General features: G+C 40.9%; 1 protein-coding gene across 1 annotated transcript; it reads left to right on the top strand.

Annotated features, from left to right (window-relative positions):
* The first annotated feature begins 17,238 nt into the window (after window positions 1–17,238).
* On the top strand, window positions 17,239–19,421 carry LOC132272898 (uncharacterized). The gene is made up of 4 exons (XM_059773967.1): window positions 17,239–17,370; window positions 17,641–17,718; window positions 18,116–18,399; window positions 18,560–19,421. Exons 1-4 carry the CDS (start codon window positions 17,239–17,241, stop codon window positions 19,419–19,421), a joined length of 1,356 nt encoding a protein of 451 aa, XP_059629950.1.
* The last annotated feature ends 7,741 nt before the right edge of the window (window positions 19,422–27,162 follow it).

Genomic DNA, 27,162 nt, shown 5'->3' with positions numbered 1-27,162 from the left:
CATATGCTTTCTATTTGTTAGATTATATTATGCATTATAATCTAAGATTAGGGTTAGGGTTAACCGTCTTCACCTACCCTTATTACCATATAGAAGATTACCTTATATGGGGTTTACTTACTCTCAACACATGACCTCGCTGGTATTATTTACATCAAATCAATACAATATACAGTTTCTCTCCCTCATTTCTAACACTATCAGTTGATATAGATTTGATGATGATTTTTTTTCTTTTAAACTCAATTCACGTACACGGCTATAGTGCCTCATAAAAATTATTAGTGTACACAGAATTTACCTATGAATATCAACATACCTTATGAAATAAGTTTCTAAAGGAATGGTAGAGAAGAGGATAGAGAGTGAGACAAAAATATGAATGAATTGAAAAAAAAAAAAAAAAAAAAAGTTAAAAAAAGAATAGGAAGAGTCTCAATTTAATAGGGAAGGACAATTATGGTATTTAAAATGATAAGAATTAAAATTGCGTGGTGTAAGATTTACTTATAATTTTATTTAGAAAGAGTGTGAAAGTGGAGCGGGAGAGTATCAGCTCCCAATATTAATATTCCCTACTTAAATGTTCCACATGATTTAAGCCTCCTATCTTTTCATCAATATTTCAGTTTCTTTAAATATGAAAGTTTTGTACTAAGCTTTTTATATACAGGACGCAGAGCACATACAAGGAGTTGGCTAGGGTTGGAAGAAAAACTCTTCACCGATTATTGCCACCGTGTGCCACTTCCGGAAATTAGTCACTCCTTTTCTCTCTATTAATGGTTCCTTTACTTTGTTTTCTTTGAGCCATTTGAAAGAAAAGTGCCCGGAAAATGCCAAAGCCACCTTACACAAACCATATTCGTTTTGCAGTAAAAACGTATATAAAATGATGTTTTTAAAGTAGGCAGACTCAGAAAATTAATAATTTTAGTTGGGCCAATAGTGAAATTTTGTATCTACTTCGGATATGGTTTAACGGTTTACTTAGTCTCCACTGCCCCTGTAGTGACTTACCTGGTCCGAGTGGGGAGGTGCCCTTCCGGATCCTAGGGGATTAGTAGGGTTGTTGAGGGGTCCTAAGTAGGGGTGGGCAAAAAATCGGTGAATCCTATCCGATCCATACGGATCTGATCAGATCGGATTGCTAGTCCCACGGATCGGTGGTAGATTCAAAAAAATTGACTATCAAAAATACGATCCGATCCATGAATCCGATCCGTGGCCAATCCGTAATATATATATATATATATATATATATATATATATATATATATATATATATATGAACTCTTAACATATGTTCTTTCTGTTTTCTTTTTTTAGTAAGTAAGACTTTTTATTTAATCAAAACCTAAACCGAGCCAAAGATGAAAGAACTCTAAAGAAGAGCATAGAGAAAAGCGGTCGCCTTACCTATTATGCATTTAAATTGGTTTTATCTATATTCGTTATACTGCTTTGTAAGTGGATATGAAATTGGTGAAAATAGACTATTTTGAAAAATTCAGTCGGCGGATTGGATCCGATCCGATCCGTTATTTCACGAATCCAATCCGATCCGATCGGTTGGCTAACGGATTGGAGGCGGATTCAAAATCTTCCAATCCGTTGCGAGCGGATCGATGTCTAATCCGATCCGATCCGATCCGATTCGTGACCACCCTTAGTCTTAAGGGCTCGTGTCATCCCGAACACGCTACGCTAACATAAAAAATAAAAAATAAAAAATAAAAGAGTGAAATTTTGTAAGTATATAGTAAGGTATAATAGTTATTAAAAAATATTATACCCTGCTAATTTATCACTCGCGCCTAATTTTAAGAATATCAGATGAGATTGTCACACCGTCAAGAGAGTTTTTGTCCATAATGGGGGAAATAGATCTCCTCGTGGAGTCTATGTTTCAACAAATCATAGTTTAGTGAGATAACAAGGTGAGGAGGCCCAGGACGACATGGGCCGGATCTGACTTGCAAGCACGACATCCGGTCCGTATAGCTGGGTCGGCCCATAAAAAGACACTGCCATATGGGCCGAACGCGAATAAGCCCATCAAAGGTGACCAGGACTTATGGAGGAACAGGCCCAGATCCAGCAATCCGTCAATATTTGTAAATATCTAGTAAATATCTATAAATAGGAGGAGGAATGGAAAGAATGGGAGAGATCTTTTGTTGAAATGTAAGAATTCTAGAGAGAGAAAGAGAGTATGAATTTCTTGCATCTTCAATTGGCGCCGTCTGTGGGAATCGCATGGAAGTTTGGTTGATCAATGAGGAATATCGAGTGGATTCAGACCAATTCGGTTGATCGAGACTCGATCTTTGGGATTTGGATCCAGATCTGAGCGATTGTGACCTACTCTGGAGGAATTACAGTCCTTGAAGCTTTGGCAGAAGTGGCTTCAGATCTACGCAACAACGAGTTGTTCGATTGTGGCAGGATCTGACGGATTTAGAGTTCAGACAATTCAGATCTCGTAAACGGTGAGCATAATTCGGAGAATTCGAAACCAGATCTGAAAAATTCCCACTCACGAAGCTCGGATCTACTCGCGAACTTGAGATTAATGCCTTTACTCCGTTCAGGAATAATGATAGGTGAAAGCTCCAATCCGATGGAAGCTGTCCAGCAAACAAAGCTTGAGGAGTTGATGAACTTGATTGAAGCTCTCAAAAAAGAGAATGCAGAATTGAAAGCTGGAATGCAACATCGGCAAATACCTGCGGTTTCGCATCCACTTCCGGTCGGTGAAGGAGGTGTTCAATCTAATATCGCGCGTCAAGGCGAGCAGGACGAGAACAATCAGTCAGCTCACCACCGTGATGAAAGGATGATGGACAATTTGCCGCCAAATGTTCGTCGAGTTGAGGATCACGAAGGATCGACTCACGTTGATCCGCGACATGAGCAGATTAGACGGAATGAAGCCATAACCTTCGACCCGCATCGGGAAAGGTTCGACCGAGAGGAAGTGATAGAGGTTGATCGCCGTCGAGTAGCGTCGCCTTGGCAAAGAGAGTTCATAGAGGAACGGTCGTTTGATCCGTTTTACCGGCCTTCCATGGCTACTATCACTCATCGCGGTTCGGAGGGCAGAACCGTAACTCACAGAGCTACCGCTGGACTCCATAGAGAGAATGAAGCTCTCCGATCCGCAGCTCGGACGGTTGATTCACCATTCACCGACGAGATCTTGAATGCCCCGCATCCAAGGAAGTTTGCTATGCCAGTCTTTATTCTGTTTGACGGAACAACCGATCCGATCGATCATGTGTACCATATCCAGTTGAAAATGGCCCTGAATACGGAAAACAACTATTTAATGTGCAAATGTTTCCCTACAAGCCTAGCCGGACCGGCGCTCAGCTGGTTCAAAAACTTGCCTAGGAGCTCCATTGGTAGCTTCAGAAACCTGCGCGATCGGTTCATAAGCCAGTACTATGGGAACAAGCGCCCGCCGAAGGACATCTCGAGCCTATTCACGATGAGGCAGCACAAAGATGAACGTCTCCAGGCTTTTCTTACCAGGTTTAATCTCACTAAGAGTATGGTGATCGAATGCCACCCTTCTACAGCAGTTTAAGCCTTCAAGTTAGCCATGACACGTGGAACTCCGTTTCACACCAGTCTGGTAGTGAACACGCCGACTACTATGGATGAACTCAATGAAAGAGCCGATGGCTTTGTGCGCCTAGAAGAAGAGGAGGCAGCTAATGCTCGGACAGCGTCGCTCGTGTCGACCGAGGAAAAGTCCAAGGCAAAGATCAGGCAAAAGCAGGCTCAGCCGCAACGTCAGACCTCTTGGAAGGCAGAAAAAAGGTCCAGGGAGGAAGAGCTGATTACTCCGCTGAAGGTCACTCTGGCGAGGCTGTATCAGGAGAACAAAGATAAGTTTCATCCACCACTGCCAATTAGGCAACCCCTCGAACAGAGGGATCAGACTAAACATTGTGCTTTCCATTCCGATTTCGGTCATCAGACTAACGAATGCAGGAACCTGAGGAGGCAAGTGGAGATGTTGATAGCTAGAGGGGAGTTCGCGAGTTATGTTCAAGGCTCGACGATAGAGCAGAATCGACCGGTGGAACAAATAAAAAGGAGTCATAAACAAAGCTCCCACAATTCACAACCAGTTCGTATAATCAATGCTATCCATGGTCGACCCGAGCCTAGTGAAGAGTCAGATGAGCTACTTCGGGCGCGCCTGCGGTAGGCGCAGATGAAGAAAAGGGTCAGCAGTATGAATACTCTACACCAGCAGAGCCCGTCGATGCAGATAAAGTTTGACTGGACAGACCTGCAGCGTGTTCAACTGCCCCATGAAGACCCGTTGGTAGTCAGTTTGACAGTGGCGGACTGCTTGGTGCGCAGAGTTCTGATCGATCCTGGGAGCAGTGCGAATGTCATGCCGAGGGACACATTTGATAGGCTCGAGATTAAACCAGAGAGGCTCAAGCCCACTGGAAATCCCTTGTTAGGGTTCGATGGGAAGAGGGTGGAGCCCGTCGGGATGGTGGAAGTAGAAGTTCAAGCTGCAGAACGAGCTCTTATGGAAACTTTTGTGGTTGTAGAAATTCACCCCTCGTATAATCTCCTGATGGGAAGAGGATGGATTCACAGAGTCCAAGGTGTACCCTCAACTCTGCATCAGGTCATGAGGTGCCTCGGACCCGATGGAGATAAAGTGATAGACATTCGGGGGGATCAGGTTGCAGCCAAAGAGTGTTATTCCGTCACACTAAAGTATGCTGGGAAAGGGAAGGCGCCCGTCCGTTCGGCAAGCCCCAGATAGTAATTACAGGAACCTCCGCCCGAGCAGAACAGGGTGGAGGAGTCAGTCGACTTGACCGAGGAGCCCCTTCTGGATGTGCAGATCGATCAGTCCAGGCCAGAACGAACTACCAGAGTAGGTATAAGACTGACCAGAGAAGAGCAGCAAGAGCTAGTGGATTTCTTGTCCCACAATGCCGACGTATTTGCATGGAGTCACCTAGACATGCCTGGAATTAGTCCCTCCGTGTCCTGTCATTCCCTGAATGTCAATCCCAATTTCAAACCAGTGAAACAGAAGCAGCGAAGATTTGCTCCAGAACGTAATCAAATCATAGCGGAAGAAGTCGATAGGCTGCTTGATGCGGGATTTATCAGAGAAGTGCACTACCCTGATTGGTTGTCCAACGTCGTTGTCGTGCAGAAGAAGAATGGGAAATGGCGAGTATGCATTGATTTCACCAATTTGAACAAAGCCTGTCCGAAGGACAGCTTCCCGCTGCCTAAGATTGATCAAATGGTGGATGCCACCACCGGGTATGAGCGTTTAACCTTTCTGGACGCTTATTCAGGTTATAATCAGATCCCTATGGACCCCGCAGATGAAGAAAAAACTTCTTTTGTCACCGAGCGAGGAACATACTGCTACAAAGTTATGCCTTTCGGACTAAAGAATGCGGGAGCAACTTATCAAAGACTTGTTAGCAAAATTTTTAAGAATCAAATGGGAAAGATTGTGGAAGCCTATATTGATGATATGGTGGTAAAGAGTAGGAAGAAGGATGATCATCTAAAGCATCTGCAAGATGTATTTGATGTACTGAAGCGATATGGGATGAGGCTCAATCCAACCAAGTGCTCGTTCAGTGTGAGTTCCGGACAGTTTCTGGGACACGTGGTCAACCGCAGAGGCATCGAAGTTAGCCCCGCTCAAGCAGAGGCTTTGATTAAGAATGCCGAGCCAAAGACGATCAGAGAGGTGCAAGCCCTCACAGGACGAATAGCTGCATTAAGTCGATTTATTTCAAAATTGTCAGATCACTGCAAACCGTTCTTTGACATGATTCGGAGCCATGGAAGGCAGGTCTGGGGGGATGAGCAACGACAAGCATTGACTCATTTGAAGGAATATATGCAGAATCCACCAGTCCTGTCAGCCCCAGATCCGGAAGAAAAGTTATTTCTATATCTTGGAGTATCTGGTGTCGCGACAAGTGCCGTTCTGATTCGTTGCAAGGAAGGGGTGCAATACCCGATATTTTATGTAAGCAAAACAATGACAGAGGCAGAACAAAGATACTCAAAGGCCGAACGGGTGATACTTGCACTTGTAAATGCAAAAAGAAAGTTGAGGCATTATTTCGAATCCCACCCCATAGCTGTTCTAACAACTTTTCCAATCAGAACGCTTATGCACAAGCCAGAGCTCTCGGGCAGAATGACAAAGTGGGCCATAGAGTTGAGTTCATTTGACATAACGTATGAGCCGAGAACAGCTGTCAAAGGGCAAGCGGTGGCCGATTTCCTGCTAGAATGTGATTCCGAGGATACGGAAGAAGACCTTAGATGCGGCTCTTGGAAACTTTTTGTGGATTGCTCCTCTAACCAGATGGGGGCTGGAATTGGGATCAAACTGCAAACCCCAGAGGGTACTTCCTTGAGTCAAGAACTCAGACTTGAGTTCCGAGCCACCAATAATGAAGCGGAATACGAGGCGTTGCTAAATGGGTTAAAGTTGGCCAGAGAGCTACAGATCAAATGTTTGACTGTGTATAGTGACTCGCAGTTGATTGTTCGGCAGGTAAATGGTGAGTACGCGACCAAGGATGACACGATGGGGGCATATCGTTCTGCCGTTCTGCATAAAGCCAAGGACTTTGCAAAGATTGAATTCATACAGTTACCGAGGGAACAGAATGCAGATGCGGACCGGTTAGCATGTAGTGCTTCGAGTTCCGATGAAACATTGGCGAGGGTGATTCCAGTAGGAATACTGACCCAGCCATCTATTTTCGAAGAACCCTTGGACTCTGACCCTTGGCAAGTCAACGTCATACCGTATGAACCGAGTTGGATTGACCCCATCATTACTTATATTCGAGATGGCGTTTTGCCTATGCAGAGGGATGAAGCTAGGAGACTCAAAAAGAATGCTGCAAAGTACGCCATCGTGCGTAACCAGCTGTACAGAAGGTCCTACTCTGGCCCATACTTGAAGTGTGTCACCCCCGCGGAGTCGCAGCAGGTATTGCGAGCTATTCATGAGGGTGTGTGTGGCAATCATTCTGGGGGGCGATCGTTAGCGCATAAAGCAATGACACAAGGGTATTTCTGGCCAAACATGTCAAGAGATGCGGAGGAGTTCTCTCGAAGGTGCGATAAATGCCAACGATATGGACCATTGATCCACCAACCACCTGAGGAATTGCACGTAATGGCCTCGCCATGGCCTTTCGCGCAATGGGGGATGTATGTGGTCGGTCCTCTGCCAACTGCAAGAGCTCAGAACAAGTATGTGTTACTGGCCACGGATTACTTCACTAAATGGGTGGAAGCAGAACCATATCCTAGCGTGACTCAGACTCATGTGAGACGATTTATTTGGAACAATATTATCTGCCGTTTCGGCGTTCCAAGATCAATAGTCATGGACAATGGCACAAACCTCGACAGCAGGCAAGTAAGAGAGCTGCTGGAGGAGTATGGAATCAACCAGAAGTTGGCTGCAGTAAGTCATCCTCAGGCCAACGGACAAGCAGAAATCACAAACAGAACCATTTTCGCCTGCATTAAGAAGAAGCTGGAAGACCATAAAGGGAAGTGGTTGGATGAGCTCCCGAACGTTCTATGGGCTTACAGAACCACCCTAAGGCGGCCGACTGGGGAGAGCCCGTTTGCAATGGCATATGGTACCGAGGCAGTTATACCGGTTGAGCATTTGGTCCCCACTATCAGAAGCTTAGCATGGAGTCGAGATCAGAACGACAAGATGTTAAGATTGAACCTCGATATGATAGACGAAAGGAGGGACACAGCGGCTATAAGGTTAGCATCGTATCAGCAAGTATTGGCGAATAGTCACAACAAAAGAGTAAAACACAGGGATTTTGCCCCTGGCGATCTGGTTCTGAAAAGAAAGGTGGGGATGGTCAAAAAAATGATGCCACCCTGGGAAGGCCCATACAGAATTGCAGAAGTCATAGGCAAGGGAGCATATACGTTGGAAACCATGGCGGGAAGGTTGGTCAGCAAGCCCTGGAACGCCACGTCTCTGAAGAGGTACTACCAATAAAAGCTAAGTTTCGGCTTTAATTGGATGTTGTTTGTTGTCAATCAAATACGTATGAATGTGCAAGTTACTGAAGTTTACAAAAAATAACTTTCTTTTCCAACGGCCTACTAAAAAATGAAAAGCCAAGTGGCAAGTGGCTTTCTAGCCGAGCGCCAGGCACTTAAGCAAGATAAGTGGCAGCTGGCACTATAAGCCGAACGCCAGACACTTGCTAAAAATTTAAAGCCAAGTGGCAAGTGGCATTCTAGCCGAGCGCCAGGCACTTAAGCAAGATAAGTGGCAGCTGGCACCATAAGCCGAACGCCAGACACTTGCTAAAAAATTTAAAGCCAAGTGGCAAGTGGCATTCTAGCCGAGCGCCAGGCACTTAAGCAAGATAAGTGGCAGCTGGCACCATAAGCTGAACGCCAGACACTTGCTAAAAATTTAAAGCCAAGTGGCAAGTGGCATTCTAGCCGAGCGCCAGGCACTTAAGCAAGATAAGTGGCAGCTGGCACCATAAGCCGAACGCCAGACACTTGCTAAAAAATTTTAAAGCCAAGTGGCAAGTGGCATTCTAGCCGAGCGCCAGGCACTTAAGCAAGATAAGTGGCAGCTGGCACCATAAGCCGAACGCCAGACACTTGCTAAAAATTTAAAGCCAAGTGGCAAGTGGCATTCTAGCCGAGCGCCAGGCACTTAAGCAAGATAAGTGGCAGCTGGCACCATAAGCCGAACGTCAGACACTTGCTAAAAATTTAAAGCCAAGTGGCAAGTGGCATTCTAGCCGAGCGCCAGGCACTTAAGCAAGATAAGTGGCAGCTGGCACCATAAGCCGAACGCCAGACACTTGCTAAAAAATTTAAAGCCAAGTGGCAAGTGGCATTCTAGCCGAGCGCCAGGCACTTAAGCAAGATAAGTGACAGCTGGCACCATAAGCCGAACGCCAGACACTTGCTAAAAATTTAAAGCCAAGTGGCAAGTGGCATTCTAGCCGAGCGCCAGGCACTTAAGCAAGATAAGTGGCAGCTGGCACCATAAGCCGAACGCCAGACACTTGCTAAAAATTTAAAGCCAAGTGGCAAGTGGCATTCTAGCCGAGCGCCAGGCACTTAAGCAAAATAAGTGGCAGCTGGCACCATAAGCCGAACGCCAGACACTTGCTAAAAATTTAAAGCCAAGTGGCAAGTGGCATTCTAGCCGAGCGCCAGGCACTTGCCATAAACAAACACACGGCAAAGCTAATATAAAAGAAAAGAGAGAAAAGGTATATATGTATTGAAAATAGGTTGAACAGAGCACAACACAAAGGGAAAAAGAGTTCTGTCATTTCATTGATATTAAGCATTGAGTTTACAAAAAGTGAGATGTCCATCGTTACAAAAAGGTATGGAATCGAAGAGTCCAGAGGAGCCCTAGCTAGATGCCTCAGTACCAACAGCATCCTGGTTGTGCCGACCCGCCTCCTCGGTCCCATCAGCCGTCTCACCTTCACGAGGTGGGGAATCAAGACGAATGACTGAATTGTTCGGCTGGGGCTCAGCGTCAGCAGTGGCTATGGAAGGTACCACAGTTGACGATTGAGGAGCGGTCAGAGGCAGAGCGGTAGGAGGAGCTGTAATGATCCTTGAGGAAGCAATGTCCTGGCACTCATCGAATATGCACTCCGCTTCGGTGGGTTCTGGGTCTACATAGACCCCCAGAGGTTCGATCCCTAAATCCTTGTCGACCTCATCTGGAGTGGAGCTGGTCTGTCCCTCATCCGGAACTCGGTCGGCGAAACCTTCTCGGAATCCTTAAGCATATCTAAGAGCACCGACCCTTGAGAACCGAGCGTGAAGAGCCAGCATCCCACCGCTCACTCTGCTGATCGCATCGATCAGAGCGGTACGCTCGTCCAGAGCTCTCTTCTCAAAAGCCATCCGAGCAGACTGTTCATCAGCCAGAAGGCGTTGGAGCTCTGCCTTTTCGTCTCTGATTGAATCACGCTCAGTCTGCCAGACGCTCTTTTCAAGCTGGAGGGCATCCTTTTCATCCTGAAGAGAGTCATTCTCCTTCTTCAGGACATCTCTCTCTTGTTCAGTTTTTTCAAGCCGAGCCAGTACCTCGGTATTCTTGATGGCGAGAAGGTCGTTTTCTTTATTAGCCACCTCCAGGCTATCAGAAAACTTACGAGCCCTGGCGTTCCCCATCTCCACCTGCTTCTGCATAGCCATCATTCCGAACAATGTCTGCATAGATGTACATTAATAACGGTTAAGCCAATAGTCAGGTCGGGCGAAGGCAAGACCAAATAATATGAGAGAATTCATGAGTTGGAAAATAAAAGTCACCTCCATAGCAGATTGGGGAAAGCGGCTGAACACATCCTTTTGGGATAGGCCCTTTGCCGCCTCAAGGTCTTTCGGAGTCCACATGCTCCTATAGTACGCCATGGCGGTCTGGCCATCCTTCAGCAAGGTCTCATTCGGTTTCACGAACGTCCCATCCGTTCGGGTGTACCGAGGGGCCCATGGCGGTAAGGTGGGGATAGAAGGGGGGCCTGAAGCAGAAGCAGAGGCACCAGCTGCAGTAGGCCCGGAGGGAGCAGGAGCTCTGATCGCACGATGCAAGAGAGCACCCGGCCCGGAGACCCGGGTCCTTCTTATGAGAGGTTCCTCCTCAGGATTGACTCCACTGTCAGGATGAGGCCTTTTGCCTCGTTCTTTGTCCCGAACGCCCCCCGCGGCAGCAGGAGCTGTGGTAGTTTGGGGAGACGCGCTCGGGTTGGCAGCAGGGGTGCTGACAACGGAGTTAATAGCCACTGTGCTCGGGATATTGTCAGAGATGGTGGCTGAGGAAGAGGCTGATGCTGGAGAGGAGGTCGCCCCAGCAGCAGGAGTGGCTGGGGGAGTATTTTTCTTCTTGCCAAAAGAAGGAATCTGAAGCCTGCTCATGTTGTAGCCGAGTGATGAGAGCGCTAAGAGGTTGTCTGAAGTGAGGAGATCTGGGCAGGAAGGAATATCGTTCAGAACGTATTTCTTCAAGTAATTACTCCTATCCCTGCAAACACTGTAGCTCAAGTCATCACAAGGTATTCCTAAGGAACGGCATAAGAAAGTACAAAAACGGGGAACGCATGTTTCGCAGGGGCAATCATGTTTATGAGATTTGAATTTCTTATAGGAGGAAACAGAACAGACACCAAAGGCGCTCGGGATTGGGTAACCCTCTGCAGCCGGCGAAGACCAAGCCCCACTAATGCCCACGATGCTATCCCTCCAACCCTTTTCAGATTTTATTGTGTCCGTACATATGAACATCTTCTCGAACGGGTAGAGGTGGTAAAAGGGTTCGTTAGTACGGATCTTACTGACCTTATAACACAGAAGAAGATCTATGAGGTCAAGGTCCAGATTTCTGTCACGCATCAACAGGAGCATAACGGATATGATTCTAAAGAAATTGGGGTTTACCTGCAGGGGGGATATCCCCAATCTATTGAAGACATAACTAAAGAAAGGGTGCAGAGGGAACCTAACGACATTCAATTGAAGGTTCGTGAATAAGACTTCGCCGGGCAGGAGGCTGGCACCGGTCATAATGTTAACGTCCTTAGGGCAAACCCTAACTTCGATGTTGTCAGGAAGTCTAAGTCTCATACGAAGAACATCCAGATCTACAACCATGGTGGAAGTGCTTGAAGGATCTAAAAGGGGGTAAATAGAAGCCTGCCGAAAGTAAAAAGGAACAAAACTAACCTCCGAGGACTGCAAGATCGCTGGAAGAATGACTCTTGAAGGATTTCACCAGAAAAAGCTTAGCACTGTTCTAAAAAAAGAGAGATTTGACTGATGATGGAGACGGTAAAAAGGCGTGAAGTGGTATTCTAGAGCCTTATAAAGGCGAGGGAGGCCCGAAGGCCGAAGCGTCAGGAAGGCGAGAAATTCATCGAGCCCCGGAACATTGATTCTGGATCTGACCGTCCGTTCCCCCACGTGGTTTTCTCGAGCCGTCAACGTCATGATGAGACGCCATCAATAATTACCCCCTTATTAAATAAGGGGCAATTATGGGGGCAGTTGAGGAGGCCCAGGACAACATGGGCCGGATCTGACTTGCAAGCACGACATCCGGTCCGTATAGCTGGGTCGGCCCATAAAAAGGCACTGCCATATGGGCCGAACGCGAATAAGCCCATCAAAGGTGACCAGGACTTATGGAGGAACAGGCCCAGATCCAGCAATCCGTCAATATTTGTAAATATCTTGTAAATATCTATAAATAGGAGGAGGAATGGAAAGAATGGGAGAGATCTTTTTGTTGAAATGTAAGAATTCTAGAGAGAGAAAGAGAGTATGAATTTCTTGCATCTTCACAAGGGATGGTAGATGCTGAGTTCTTTGTCAGAGAGAGAGAGAGAAAGTCCATTGTGGGGCAATAAACCTCTGTTTATGGAGTCTATTTTTCAACACAAATTTTCATCTTTTTAGCTGGAGCACATCTTAAGAGCTCATACCCTTGACTTAATAGTCCCACATTAAAAATAAAAATTCTTTTGAAAGTGAAAAAAATAAATAAATAAAAATTCTCATATTTTATTTGAATTAGCTATGATGGTTTGTCTATATATATATCTTGCACTTTGAAAGCCTAAAAGCCACATCAATAATTTCGCCAAAACAATAACGTATATGTATGCACTTCGTAAGAAGCATACAAGAAAAGAGTGCATACATGCATGCATTGCTCATTAAAATTTCGGTTAATTTTCTCTGAAATTCTTACTAACTTCTATAAATTAATTGAATACTATATATTTTCATGTCGTGTAAATTATTAGACATGAGACATGTATTCCTAAATTAATTGAATGGAAATAACTTGGATAGAGAAAAGAAACTACAAAACTTGCAGGCTGATTCATAGTGTCATCCCTTTCAACTAAACTAACTAGCAATTCATTGGAAGTAAACAAGTCAATTTCATAGTAAGTTGAGGAAGATTTCAAGAACTGCTTAGAAAATGCATGTAACATTAAAAATAATAATAATAATAATAACCATTATTCCCAGTCAATCTGTGTTCATATTATATATACTATATATTAGGTGCATATATATATATATATATATATGGTCAAAAGTGAAATTAGCAATTCATTGAAAGTAAACAAGTTAATGTCATAGTAAGTTTGCAAGAACTACTTAGGAAATGAATCTAACAAAAAAAAAAAAAAACCATTCTTGCTGGTCACTACCTCTGTTCATATTATATACATGTGTGATGTGTATGTGTATATATATAGTCAAAAGTAAATTTACGTGAATTTTTTTTTTTAATTTACTTTTTTTTTTTTTTTTTGTGTGTAATTAGAATAAAAAGAAAATTTATGTTTAATAGGCTTATGGTAATCTCATTTCAACATATTCCATATTTCACATGCAGCTAGCCCAAATTCCACATTCACGCGTGACACCCTACACCGACACCAACACCCACACCACCACCATGCAATATCAACGTACGTAAACTACAGAAAAAGTATGACTTCAAAGTCTCTATAAAAACCCTAACCCTATGTTCTCTTCATTTGTCAAACATAAGAGCTACCATTAATATCTCTCATTTTCATTTGTGAAAGGCAAGAAGCATTAAGACAGAAGTAGACAGAGGTGATATGGCAGATCAGGGTGGTCAAGGTCCGCCGTCGATGTCCCAACATTCTAAGCCTGGGAGTGTGATTCCTCCGGATAGGAAGAACGTGTCAACAATGATTGTTCAGAAATTGGTGAAAGCTGCTACTCCCTCTAGCAGCAAGAACAAAGTCAAACCGTCCGGGTGATGCTGATCCTGAGAAATACTGCATAGTCTTGTATAATACTGTCTGTATCAATGTTTTGTACTTCATGTCATAAATCACTACTTTGGTGATACAGTTTCGTGCATGAGTGTTTGTGTTATTCTTTATTTGTATGTTGTGTTTGATTCATGATCAAATAAAATCTTCTATGTTTAATTAATTAACAGATCGACCCGGTTGATTGATGTTGAGAGTGTCTAAATCTTATACACTATGTGTGTGTGTGTGTGTGTGTGTATATTGTTAGAGGTTCTTGTTAATTTCAGGTGGGATCCAAATGGAAGGGTCTTGAGCTGGCTTCTAGATCGGTTTACCTAATAGTTTAAGGCAAGAGTCCAAACTTGTCACGCGGGTTAATAGAATAAGTCTAATTATTGATTGTCGTTGATTTGATGTCACACCAAGAGCCAACTCAAGTGGTGTTTGAATTCGGGTAGTTAATTATTTGATCCTTCCACCGCTAGTTAGAGAAATAGATAAGTGGTCCGACCGTAACAAAAACTTAAACTTTTATATTGTGTGTTAATGAGTACTGGCCAAACTCAGGTGGTCAAACCATAACAAAAGCATGCACCTGACAACTTAAATTTTAATGTCGAACGATAGTAATTACACCTCTAAATATATATATCATTATTGATGAATGCGTGACTGCAACAAGCGTGTCCAACAAGGAGTCTTATGTTTGAGTTTCAGTACCAAACAATTTATGATTAGCGGGAAAGACACCACATCAATTAGTTTGCCGGTCCAAGAAATGGACCAATCATACAGAAGGATTTGATTTTGTGTCAATCATTCTTTTTTTCTAATTTAATAAACTGTATTAATTGACGACATTGTAATTTTACACTTAAAAATATCTTAACAGTGAGATTGACCTGAAAAAAGAAAAAGAAAAAAAAAAGGAGATAGATATTTTAAGGAAGATTGTCAAGGCTGCGGAAATTCAATGAAAATATGTTAACTTTTTTTTTTAGGTAAAAGAAAATATGTTAACTTTTGATATTATTAAATGGAGAAATACTATTTATGTAGTCAGTGGGAAAATGAAACATCTTCTTTTTATTTTTATTTTTAGGATCTTATTCAAATCTCTTACTTATAATGGATCAAGGTAAGATATCTACATTTTATAACTCATTCTGTTTTTGTGCATCAAAGTTGAATAGAGAGGGTCAAAGGAGGGTTGTGGTGGATTAGATCACACCCATAGGAGGGTTGTGGTGGATTAGATCACACCCATAGGAGGCTTGAAGGAAGTGGGACATAAATAATTTAAATATAAAAGAATAGTAGTAACCTAAGTCACATAAAGTGGGAGCGAAAGCAAATTCAAAAGCGAAATCGCGAAAGTGGCAAAATTAAGTTACAAATAGTGAAAATAGAGCGAGAGCATACACGGAGCGCTCGGAATGTGAGAATGGCACCCATTGAGAAGGATTGTGGTGCATGTATATATAGAAAGAAGAGTAGGTGATAAAAGTTTTATTTAAATTATCAAACCATCTATGGATATAAAAATGAAAATTAAATTGTACAAAAGGGATTATCTCATATGGATTCATTTGAGCCTATGAGAACAATGAGGAGAGAATAGGTGTGATTGAATTTAATTACATATTGTTAATTTTTTTTCACTTAATTAATTTAATCGGTCCAAAATTTTATTTTGTATTTATTTTTTCATTAACGAGGAACACACACTCTCCCCATCTTTTGAAAGGAGTGTCCGTTCATTGCTTTTCCATTTTATAGGTCCAAATTTCAACCGAAGAGCTGGGCCGAACCACATGGTGGAACTCAAAGAGTGGAGTTGGGCCTATCGAATAGTTGGACCAAATAACATAGTGAGACATTGAGACTCGGGAGCCATGAATTTTAATGTAATTTTTTTTCTTCCTGACTCTTTGTTCCCCAAGTCGGCCACTGCAATGATATTTTAGATAGGTTTTTGGCAATTTATTAGGAAAAGATTCTAAAAGACAATTCAAAATGACCCTTTTATTATCGGTAATACTTTCTCAATTTTTAAGGCAAAGTTCCGTTCAAGCTTTTCATAAAAGTAAACTGAATAAGGCAAGAAGTTGAATTCAAGTTTCCATGAAAGTAAAATGTAGATAATTATTTTTTTTTCCTTCTTTTCAAAAAAATATATAAATATATAAATATATATAAATAAATAAAGGAAATGAAAAAAAGTTCCCATAATAAAAATTTGGAAAGAACTCCATAGTTGATATTATGTAATATATTGTTTCCTTAACTAAAATTAAATAATTATAAGTTTTTACTTTATAAAAATAAGAAAAATGCTATACTTCACTAATTTGGTTTGGTGTGCAAGAATGGAATGGAATACAATTTGGAATGGAATGAAAATAAGAATGGAATGAGTATTACTATTCTAATGTTTGGTGTGACACAGTAAATCGTTATGGAATGTAATGATTATTACCATTCTATTATTTGGTTGACTATCATCAAATCTGGAATGGAATGATTTTTCTCAAAAATGCTCTTTTCATTGGCTTACATTACTTTTTAATTCTAACGATAAATTATTGACTATTATAAGATGCCCATTACTGTCATTGAAAAAAATAAAGAAAAATCTTAAAATAAAATAAAATATTATTTTTAATGAGATATTAATCTTAATAAAAGACTGCAAAAGAGAAAATATCTAAATTCCCAAAGGACGAAAGCACAAAACCGTAGCCACTGTGATTGAATACTTAACCTAAAAAGTTGATGTAAAGGTTAAGAAATAAAAATATATATATTTTTAATGATATATCAATCTCAATAATATATAATAAAAAATATATATATATTTGAAATCAAAAAAACAAGAGAACGACCAATCTATACTTGTTAGGTAAGTCTTTCTTTTTTGCATGCCATAGTACATGATGGATGTATAATTTAAATATCCATAATTAAGGGAAGATTGCTAAATTAACGTACTATTGAAATAATCTCTGCAGATTACGATAAGGATTACAGATTGAGATAGGCTTTACAGATTACGATAAGGATTAAGTCTACAGATTACAATAAGGTAATTCTACGTGACATCTTAACCTAAGCCCTATAAAAAAGGCATTGTAATCAACGTTTGGAGGTACGCAAAAAACCCTAACTCAAGTTCTTAATTTCTCTTAAGAGATTAATTCGCACATTGACTTATTCGTCGGAGCCTACTCCACCAGTAACACACCGGTGCTTGTAGGATCACCTTTTCTTCTCTCTGTCCAGGAAGTTAGATTAGATCCGGGTTACGCAGAATCCATCATCAACAGTTGGCGCCGTCTGGGAACGATTTTAGTTCTCTAAATAAAGTATGGTTCGATTGCGATCTGGTCTGGTTGCTGGTGAATACGAAGCGTTGCAAACTTCTGATCAAAGGGACTCGACGAGGCAACCCCCCGCCGTCTCAAACGATCAGGAACGCGTCACAGCGTTGCAACAATATGTTTAAACCTTAAATAAGGGAATGAACCAATTAGTCCAGAAAAATTCAATGATTCTACAACGCTTAGCCGACCTTAATGAGGTGGAGAATAATAAAGTACCCAATAATGACTCCCGTAGGATTGACAACGACGCTGAGCTTAGTCAAATAGGGGGTCAACAGAGAAGCCATCACCATCGGTCTCTTAAACAGAATAATACCAGGCTCCGTGCAGGTACCTCTGGTTGTGTTGGTGACAAGACTGAAGACTTCACTTATTTCAATCTATAGATGCAAGATCTGAGAACTAGGGTCAAAGACGTCATGCAAGCAATGAAAGGGAAGGGCCAGGCCACAGTGAACGATCTGGTACAGAAGACCAACCTAGTATTTAGCCTCGCTGTTATGTTATGAGTTGTCCTCTACCTAGCAAATTTAAGATGCCAACTCTTGAGAGCTTCGATGGGACGCGGGACCCTCTCGATCATTTAGAGACCTACAAAGCTCTTATGTATTTGCAAGTCGTACCGGATGAGATTATGTGCAGGGCTTTCCCTACCACACTAAAGGGTTGAGCTCGTCTTTGGTTCAATAAATTAAAGCCAAGCTCCATTGAAATCTTTAATGAGTTGAGCAAACAATTCATTGGACACTTCATCGCTGGGCAGAGGCATAGGAGACAGCAACACACTTATTGAATGTGAAACAGCAGAAGGGAAAGTCTCTCCGTGGTTACATAAGTCGTTTTAACGCTGATATGCTGCAGGTAGAAGATGTGGACGATAAGGTTGCCCTCACAGCCTTTATGGGAGGACTACAGACTTTTAAGTTCCTATTTTTCTTATCAAAAGAAGCCCCTACAAGCATGACAGAGTTGATGGTTAGAGCGTGGAAGCACATGAATGCACGAAAAAACAAAAATGGTGAAGATAAGAGGTCGGAGAAGAAGAGGCCAGCACCTAACACTAGGGAGGAAAAGGAATCGAAGTACAAGAAATTCTCAAACAACCAGGCTGACAGATCGTCTCACCGCCCAGTGAGCCCAGGCAGGTATAATAACTATACCCCCTAAATACATCTGTAGAGCCAGTCTTTCTGCAGATTCAAGATGACGCATCATTGAAATGGCCGCCAAAGCTAAAAGCTGATCCAACAAAGAGGTCTCTAGGTAAATACTATAGGTTTCACCGGGACCATGGACATAATACAGAAGATTGTTTCAACCTCAAAACCAGATCGAGAACCTTGTTCATAAAGGTCATTTACGTAAATTCACAACTAGAAATGGAAAAGGAGGCTCCAACCCAGCCTGGGAGGGCCGAGATGATCGCCCTCCTCAACACCAACCAATGGGTGAGATCAAAGTTATATCGGGTGGCTTCGCTGGTGGTGGTGAGACAAGTTCGGCTCGGAAGGCTCATGCTAGGAGAATTCGGAATTTTTCAAAGGTGAATGAAGTTGGAATGACAAGTCCTCCAACAAAATTACCTCGAGTTGAGGAGTCGGTCATAACCTTTTCTGAAGAAGATGACAAGGGAATTCACCAGCCCCATGATGACCCTCTGGTAGTTTCCATGGTCGTTGCTAATTTCACTGTTCGACGAATACTGATAGACAATGGTAGCTCGGCTGACATACTATTTCTTAGGGCGTACGAGAAATTGAAAATTGGCCGAGAGAAGCTCCGACCCATGAAGTCACCACTGGTGGGATTTTCAGGCGACAAAGTATATCCACTGGGGGCAGTTACCCTTCCAGTTACTGCAGGAGCCAATCCAAAGCAGGTCACTGTAATGGTGGACTTTGTAGTGGTGGACTGCCCATCATCATATAATTTTATCCTGGGGAGGACAACATTGAATACCATGAAAGCAATCACGTCCACTTACCATCTCCTGATGCGTTTCCCAACTGAATATGGTATGGGAGAGCTAAGAGGGGACCAAACAATAGCTCGCGAATGTTATGTCGCCTCTCTCAGAAAACAAAATTGCAAGAGGCATTTACGATTGAAGGGCTGGAAGGGAAAGATAGACCAGACTTTCATAGAGCGGAACCTACAGAAGAGCTAGAAGAGGTCATCCTTGGTGATGGTGAGCCCGAGAAAAAAGTGAGTATAGGGTCTTTACTCCCCCCAGGTATCAAAGATGAACTTACTCAATTCCTCAGGAAGAATCGAGACGTATTTGCATGAAGACATGCCGGGTATAGACCCCACTATCATGGAGCACCGCTTAAATGTAAATCATGACTTTAAACCTGTCAGACAAAAGAGGAGGACTTTCGTTCCAGAAAGGAATCAGGCTACATCAGAAGAGGTGCAAAAACTCTTAAAAGTCGATTTTATTCACGAGGTGTACTACCCCGACTGGCTGGAAAATGTGGTCTTAGTGAAGAAGGCAAATGGAAAGTGGAGGCTGTGTGTGGATTTCACCGACCTTAACAAAGCTTGCCCGAATGACAGCTTTCCTCTCCCAAGAATCGATATGCTCGTTGAGGGAATGGCTGGACACGAACTATTAAGTTTCATGGATGCATATTTTGGATACAACCAGATATCTATGTACACCTCAGATAGAGAAAAAATGGCCTTCATCACTGATAGAGGTTTGTACTGTTACAAAGTAATGCCGTTTGGGCTCAAGAACGCTGGTGCAACATACCAAAGGCTAGTGAATGCAATGTTTAAGCATCAAATTGGTAGAAACATGGAGGTATATGTTGATGACATGTTGGTGAAAAGCTTAAAAGCTGAAGACCATTTGACTGACCTGCAGGAGACCTTCGAGGTACTTAGGAGGCATAAGATGAAACTCAACCCCAGCAAGTGTGCCTTCGGGGTTTCCTCAGGAAAGTTCTTAGGATATATGGTAAGCAGAAAAGGAATTGAGGCCAATCCAGAAAAGATCCGAGCAGTCATTGACATGAGATCGCCAAGATCAACCAAGGATCTACAATGACTAACAGGGAAGATTACTGCCTTGAGTAGGCTAATCTCTCGGTCAACTGACAGGTGTCTACCTTTCTTTCGTGTGCTAAGGAAGGCGTTGGAATAGACCCCAGAGTGTAAGCAGGCGTTCAAAGAACTAAAGCAATACCTTAGTTCTCCCCCACTAGTGTCTCGAACCATACCGGGAGAGGAACTATACATATACCTTGCAGTCTCCACGACAGCTGTCAGTTCAGCTCTGATACGAAAAGAAGAAGGGGTCTAAAGGCCAGTATACTTCGTGAGCAGAGCACTTAAGGGTGCGGAGGAAAGATATCCAAGGATGGAACAGTTGGCATTTGTTTTAATTGTGTTCGCCAGGAAACTGAGACCATACTTTCAAGCGCATACGATAGTGGTCCTAACAGATCAACCCCTTCGACAGGTCCTACATAAGCCAGAAAGCTTTGGTCGACTGATAAAGTGGTCAGTAGAGTTAGAAGAGTTCGACATTCAGTATAAGCCAAGAACAGCAGTAAAGGCTCAGGTGTTGGCTGATTTCTTAGCTGAGTTTACCCCTCAAGAAGAGGAGAAACAACCCCAATTTTCGACAGAACCAGGTTTAAGTGAGCAGATGGGCCCAGAAGTAGTCTGGGACTTGTTCGTGGATGGGTCATCTAATGTTCAGGTTAGCGGAGCCGAGCTTGTTCTTGTCTGCCCAGAGGGAGAAAGTATACAGTACGCACTTCGGTTTGGTTTCAAAGCAACCAACAACAAAGCAGAGTACGAAGCCTTGATAGCAGGATTAAAAGTGGCAAATGCCCTAAGGGTTGAGCAATTAAATATGTACACCGACTCCGAGCTGGTCGCTGGACAAGTTCAAGCGGAATATGAGGCACGAGACGAGAAGATGAAGAGTTACCTACAAAAGGTGAAGGAATTAAAGAATCACTTCCAAAGATTCTCAATTCATCAAATACCACGAGAAGAGAATGGGAAAGCAGACACTTTAGCCCAGCTAGCTACTGCATTGAACCTGAGATTAAGAAGAATATACCACTGGAATATTTGGAAGAACCATCTATATCTCAGGAGAGACAAATTGAAGTGCAACAAGCGATATTGAGTGTGGAATGGGCAGATCCTATCATCAGATATATCAAGGATGGGGTGCTACCAACAGACCGAGCAGAATCTCGAAAGGTCAAGATGCGGGCAGCTAGGTATACGCTTATCAAAGGGGTGCTCTACAAGAGAAGCTTCTCCATGCCGTATTTACGATGCGTTTCTAGCGAGGAAGCTGACTACATTTTAAGGGAGATCCACCTAGGAGTTTGTGGAAACCATGCTGGGGGTAGGTTACTTGCTAACAAGGCCATCCGACTAGGATACTATTGGCCCACCATGCAGAAAGATGTACTTAATTTCGTTAAAAAGTGCGACAAGTGTCAACGATTTGCCAACATCCCGAGACAACCATCAGAGGAGATGACTCCCATGTCAAGACCACACCTCTTTCCCCCTTAAAAGAATGAAGGGTCAGCTTCATCTTCTTCCCTCGTAAAAAGATGAGGGGTTAACTACTTCCCTTGTTAAAGGGTGAGCTGAGTGAAGCTCATATTAATCTACTTCCCCTGTTAAATGGTGACCTGGGTGAAACTCGTATTAATCTACTTCCCTTGTTAAAGGGTGAGATGAGTGAAGCTCATAGTAATCTACTTCCCTCGTAAAAAGATGAGGGGTTAACTACTTCCCTTGTTAAAGGGTGAGCTGAGTGAAGCTCATAGTAATTTACTCCCCCTGTTAAAGGGTGACCTGGGTGAAGCTCGTATTAATCTACTTCCCTTGTTAAAGGGTGAGATGAGTGAGACTCATAGTAATCTACTTCCCTCGTAAAAAGGTTGAGGGGTTAACTACTTCCCTTGTTAAAGGGTGAGCTGAGTGAAGCTCATAGTAATCTACTTCCCCTGTTAAAGGGTGACCTGGGTGAAACTCGTATTAATCTACTTCCCCTGTTAAAGGGTGATCTGGGTGAAACTCGTATTAATATACTTCCCTTGTTAAAGGGTGAGATGAGTGAATCTCATAGTAATCTACTTCCCTCGTTAAAAGGTGAACTGGGTGAAGCTCATAGTAATCTACTTCCCCGATGAGTGAAGCTCATAGTAATCTACTTCCCTCGTTAAAAGGTGAGCTGGGTGAAGCTCATAATAATCTACTTCCCCTATTAAAGGGTGAGCTGAGTGAAGCTTGTATTCATCTACTTACCTTATTACGAGTTACGTGGAACTCGTCTTAATCTACTTTCTTTATTAAAGGGACAAGCCGACTAAAGATGTCAATAAAATCAAGTATAAAATAACGGTAGCATGCCAGCAGGGCAGCTTGCCAAATAATGGGAGCATGCCAGCAGGGCAGCTTGCCAAATAAAGGCAGCATGCCAGCAGGGCAGCTTACCAAATAATAGGAGCATGCCAGCAGGGCAGCTTGCCAAATAAAAGCAGTATGCCAGCAAGGCAGCTTACCAAATAAGGGCAGCATGCCAGCATAACAGCTTGCCAAATAAAGGCAGCATGTCAGCAGGGTAGCTTGCCAAATAACGGCAGCATACTAGCATAACAGCTTGCCAAATAAAGGCAGCATGCCAGCAGGGTAGCTTGCCAAATAAAAGCAGCATGCCTGCCAAATAAAGGCAGCATGCCAGCAGGGCAGCTTGCCAAACAACGACAGCATGACAGCTTGCCAAATAAAGGTAGCATGTCAGCAGGGCAGCTTGCCAAATAACGGCAGCATGCTGGCAGAGCAACTTGCCAAATAACGGCAGCATGCTAGCATAACAGCTTGCCAAATAAAGGCAGCATACCAGCAGGGCAACCTGCCAAATAACGGCAACATGCCAGCAGACAGCTTGCCACGGCAGCATGGCATGGCATGGCAGCTTGCCACATAACGGTAGACTACCAGCATGGCAGCTTGCCACATATACGAGCTGCCAATGTGGCACTACGACAAATATACAAGCTTGCCAATATACGACAAATATATTAGCTTGCCACATATACGAGCTGCCAATATGATACTATGACCCCCGACTGTATTCGCGAAATGACAATATAAGTCAGGCTAATGGACAAGGCTCTGCAATTCTAACTATATATTATTGTGTGATATTTTGGAATTAACGTTCCGGTGGTTTGACAAGCAATCCTCCGAAACGGGGGGCAACTGATGGATGTATAATTTAAATATCTATAATTAAAGGAAGATTGCTAAATTAACGCACTATTGAGATAAGCTCTGCAGATTACGATAAGGATTACAGATTGAGATAGGCTTTACAGATTACGATATGGATTAAGTCTACAGATTACAATAAGGTAATTCTACGTGGCATCTTAACCTAAGCCCTATAAAAAAGGCAGGGTAATCAACGTTTGGAGGTACGCAAAAAACCCTAACTCAAGTTCTTGATTTCTCTTAAGAGATTAGTTCGCACACTGACTTATTCGTCGGAGCCTACTCCACCGATAACACACCGGTGCTTGTAGGATCACCTTTTCTTCTCTCTGTCCAGGAAGTTAGATCAGATCCGGGTTGCACAGAATCCATTATCAACAGTACAGAGTTTTTTTTTCCACAATCAACGAGGACTTTAAATTGAAATGAAATATTAAAGTTGAATCGAGATAAAACAAAACAACTATGAATACTAAATGGCCAATGATATACATCACTCATTCTAAAAAGGATACTATTTGTAGTTACAACAACAATGAATGACATTTGATCAACTCAAATAAAATTAAGGGAATAAATAAATCATCAACCCAACAAAAAAACCTAGTAATATTTCGAAGTACTTGTGTAAGAAGAAGATAAAGAGATTAATACATACTTATCAAAAAAAAAAAAAAAAAAAAAAAAAAAAAAAAAAAAAAAAAAGATATTGAGATTAATATCTGCAATTTGGTCGAAGGTTATGCAACTTTTTATCAATGACAGCTCTGAGTATATTCGGGAAAGGGGGAAGGTAAAAGACCTTTACCACGTCTAATAAAGAATCTCGAGAAATGTGAAAAATAGAATGTGAAAGATTTTTGGTCTATGCGAAATATTTTTGCCTTATTGGAATGTGATGAAGAGCTTATTGGGAATATTACAAAAAATTTTAATCATACTATGGAATGGAATGGCCATTCCATAGGTTTAATAATAGAATGGATTTTCATTCCATTGGAATAGTCATTCCATTCCATTTCATTCTTGCACACCAAACAAATGAACGGTTTGAATGGGCATTCCATTCCATTCCATTCCAGCATGTCAAAGGTAGCATTAGCGCTTTGTGCTTTAAAAGTAATTTTTTTCATATAGAAAATAAATTAATATAAAAAAAATAAAAATAAAATAGCAAAACTTACTATTATAGCATCCAAACCCTTATATAACTAAATAACTTCAATTCAATTGTGCCAGGGAGACCCTTTTTATTAAATCTTTAAATAATTAAAATTAGAAGTTATAATTTTTTTTAGCATGAATGAGTGGTCTCTTTTTTGTTAATAAAAACCCCTTTCTATTAAATCATTAAATAATTAAAACTAAAAACTACAAATTTTTTACCATAAATGAATAGCCTCTTTCTCAACAACAAGAATCCAAATTTATATAATTCCCTTAAAGCTTTTTATAATTTTATTTTGATTTGGTAATATATATATTTATAATACATATATAATAAAAAAAATATATTAGCAGAGAAAAAAAAAATAGAGATAAAGAGAAACCTACTAGTTCTTTCTTTTTCCTTCAATTAACAATTCGTTTAGTTTGCTAAAATATAAAGCACAAATGTATAAAAGAAAAAAAGTGTAATATGTATTAAAATAGAAGACATTAATGTTTTTTTAGTTATCTTCAAGATGTGTAGCATTCTCTAAAAATAAACGTGTTAAAAGAGACAAAGTTAGGTGAATACCATATATGAACATGGCAGCTCGATCTAAACGAAAAAAATAAAAAGTGGCCTTTTCAACAATATAAATAGAAATAGTCACAACTCACAAACAAAATATACAAATATATATATATACACACACACAAATTTATAATAACAAAAGTTAATAAAACTAAAAAATAATTAAAGAAAAAATCATAAACATTGATTTAAAAAATCCAAATTCAATACTCTTACAAAATTTTTAATAAAATGAAAGTGTGTTCATATATTGAAAGTATATAATGAATATGGAATTGAGAAGAAAGACCCGTGTAAACTTGTAATGAGAGGGAGAGGAGAATACTTGTTAAAAAAAAGAAGATAAAAGATAATATATATATATATATATATATATATATATATATATATATGGAAAGTTTTCGCAACTTTCCCAAACTAAAGGGAAAAAAAAAATTATTTAATGATACAAATTTTTAGGCTAAATATTAAATTTCTATATTGGTTACGATGTATTGGAAAACGTGAATAAGGACTAGAAAAATAAGGAAAAAAAAAAGTCATATAATAATAATAATAATTTTAGAATGTAAAATTAAACGTAATAATAATAATAATAATAATAATAATAATTTTAGAATGTAATAATAATAATAATAAACGTGAATGAGGTTGGAGAGAGAAAAGATTAAAATAATAATAATAATAATAATTTTAGAATGTAAATATTTGAAGCCTAATAAAAAAATCTCAAGGAGAAAGAAAAGAGAAAAAAATAAGTTATTTTAGGATATAAATCTTTGGGGCTTAATATAAAAATTTTGTATTTATTGGAATTTAATAATATTAGGAAATAATTATAATATAACTTAATATAAAAAAAATTTTAAAATTTTGGAACCTTTTTATTGGCTGGCGCCTTAAGTAACCGCTTAAGTAGCCTAAGCTTGGATTTATAGTCTTGTATAAAAGTTAAAAACTATTCTTGTAGACTATTAAACAATAATTTTTTGGTCCATACGTAACTTGTTAGATTGGTTTGGATATTTTCTTTTTTTTTTTTGGTAGAGATGATATATGGTGGCTCATCTAGTATCGAGAAACTTGCACATTAGCACAGCCACTTTTAGTTAGTCACCCATGGGCCATGGTTCTCAAAACCAGTTAATGTTTCTCTTCTTGGAGTTGATGAGAATTTTGGATGCTTGTTAGCCGGGGAAAAAACACAGAGAACAGTGTAATTGGAATTTTGGAAGAGATGAATACCAGAGGAAGTTTTTGATAAATACACCCTAGTAAATAGTGTTGTAATTAATAGGATAAAGAAGAAACACATTGTAAAACATGATGTTAGAAAATTGAATGACAATATAAACACCAAGTAGAAGTAGAGAAAATCAATGCACCTTATTTTTTATTTTTATTAATTTTAAGGAACCTGAATAATCTTAATATAAATTTATAAATATTTGAAACTAGAATGACAAATCATCATCATCGAATTAGCAAAGAGAATTTTGAAACTAGAATGACAAACCATCCACAGAATTAGCAAAAAGAATTGACAGGTAATAGGCTCTCTGCATACACTACTGCATCATAGATAGGCACCTTTAGGAGGCCATGTGGTACAAGATCTCTATATGATCTCTCACTTGTGTTGTATAAAAACAAAATTGAAACCGACCGTGTTCATAAGAGTTTCATTATTATTTAACAAATCCAATGGCTTTGCATAAAGTGAATCTGGGAATTCCAAATGAACTTTAGTCCAAGACTGCTCCACTCTGTATTCCTTCATTACCCAAAATTCATCACTGTCAGGTACTTTTACACAAAGACATCCTCCAAATACCCTTATTCCGCACATTTTATGAACACTGGTGAAGAAACTAGGTAATGGAATTTCTGAGAGTTTCTCACCCAC

This window comes from Cornus florida, unplaced genomic scaffold (assembly GCF_030987335.1).
Source record: "Cornus florida cultivar Cherokee Brave unplaced genomic scaffold, ASM3098733v1 CherokeeBrave_3.0.0_Hap2_Chr09, whole genome shotgun sequence".
Taxonomy (NCBI): domain Eukaryota; kingdom Viridiplantae; phylum Streptophyta; class Magnoliopsida; order Cornales; family Cornaceae; genus Cornus; species Cornus florida.
Note: the sequence above shows the minus strand (reverse complement) of the source record. Positions and strands in the feature narration are given on the sequence as shown.

Bases quoted from the DNA above. Each gene is read 5' to 3' on its own strand.
- LOC132272898 (XM_059773967.1), top strand. From the start codon at position 17,239: ATGGTTCGATTGCGATCTGGTCTGGTTGCTGGTGAATACGAAGCGTTG. The intron at 17,371-17,640 runs GTTTAAACCTTA...TTCAATCTATAG, and splicing joins TCACAGCGTTGCAACAATAT to ATGCAAGATCTGAGAACTAG. The intron at 18,400-18,559 runs GTATAATAACTA...GACATAATACAG, and splicing joins CGCCCAGTGAGCCCAGGCAG to AAGATTGTTTCAACCTCAAA.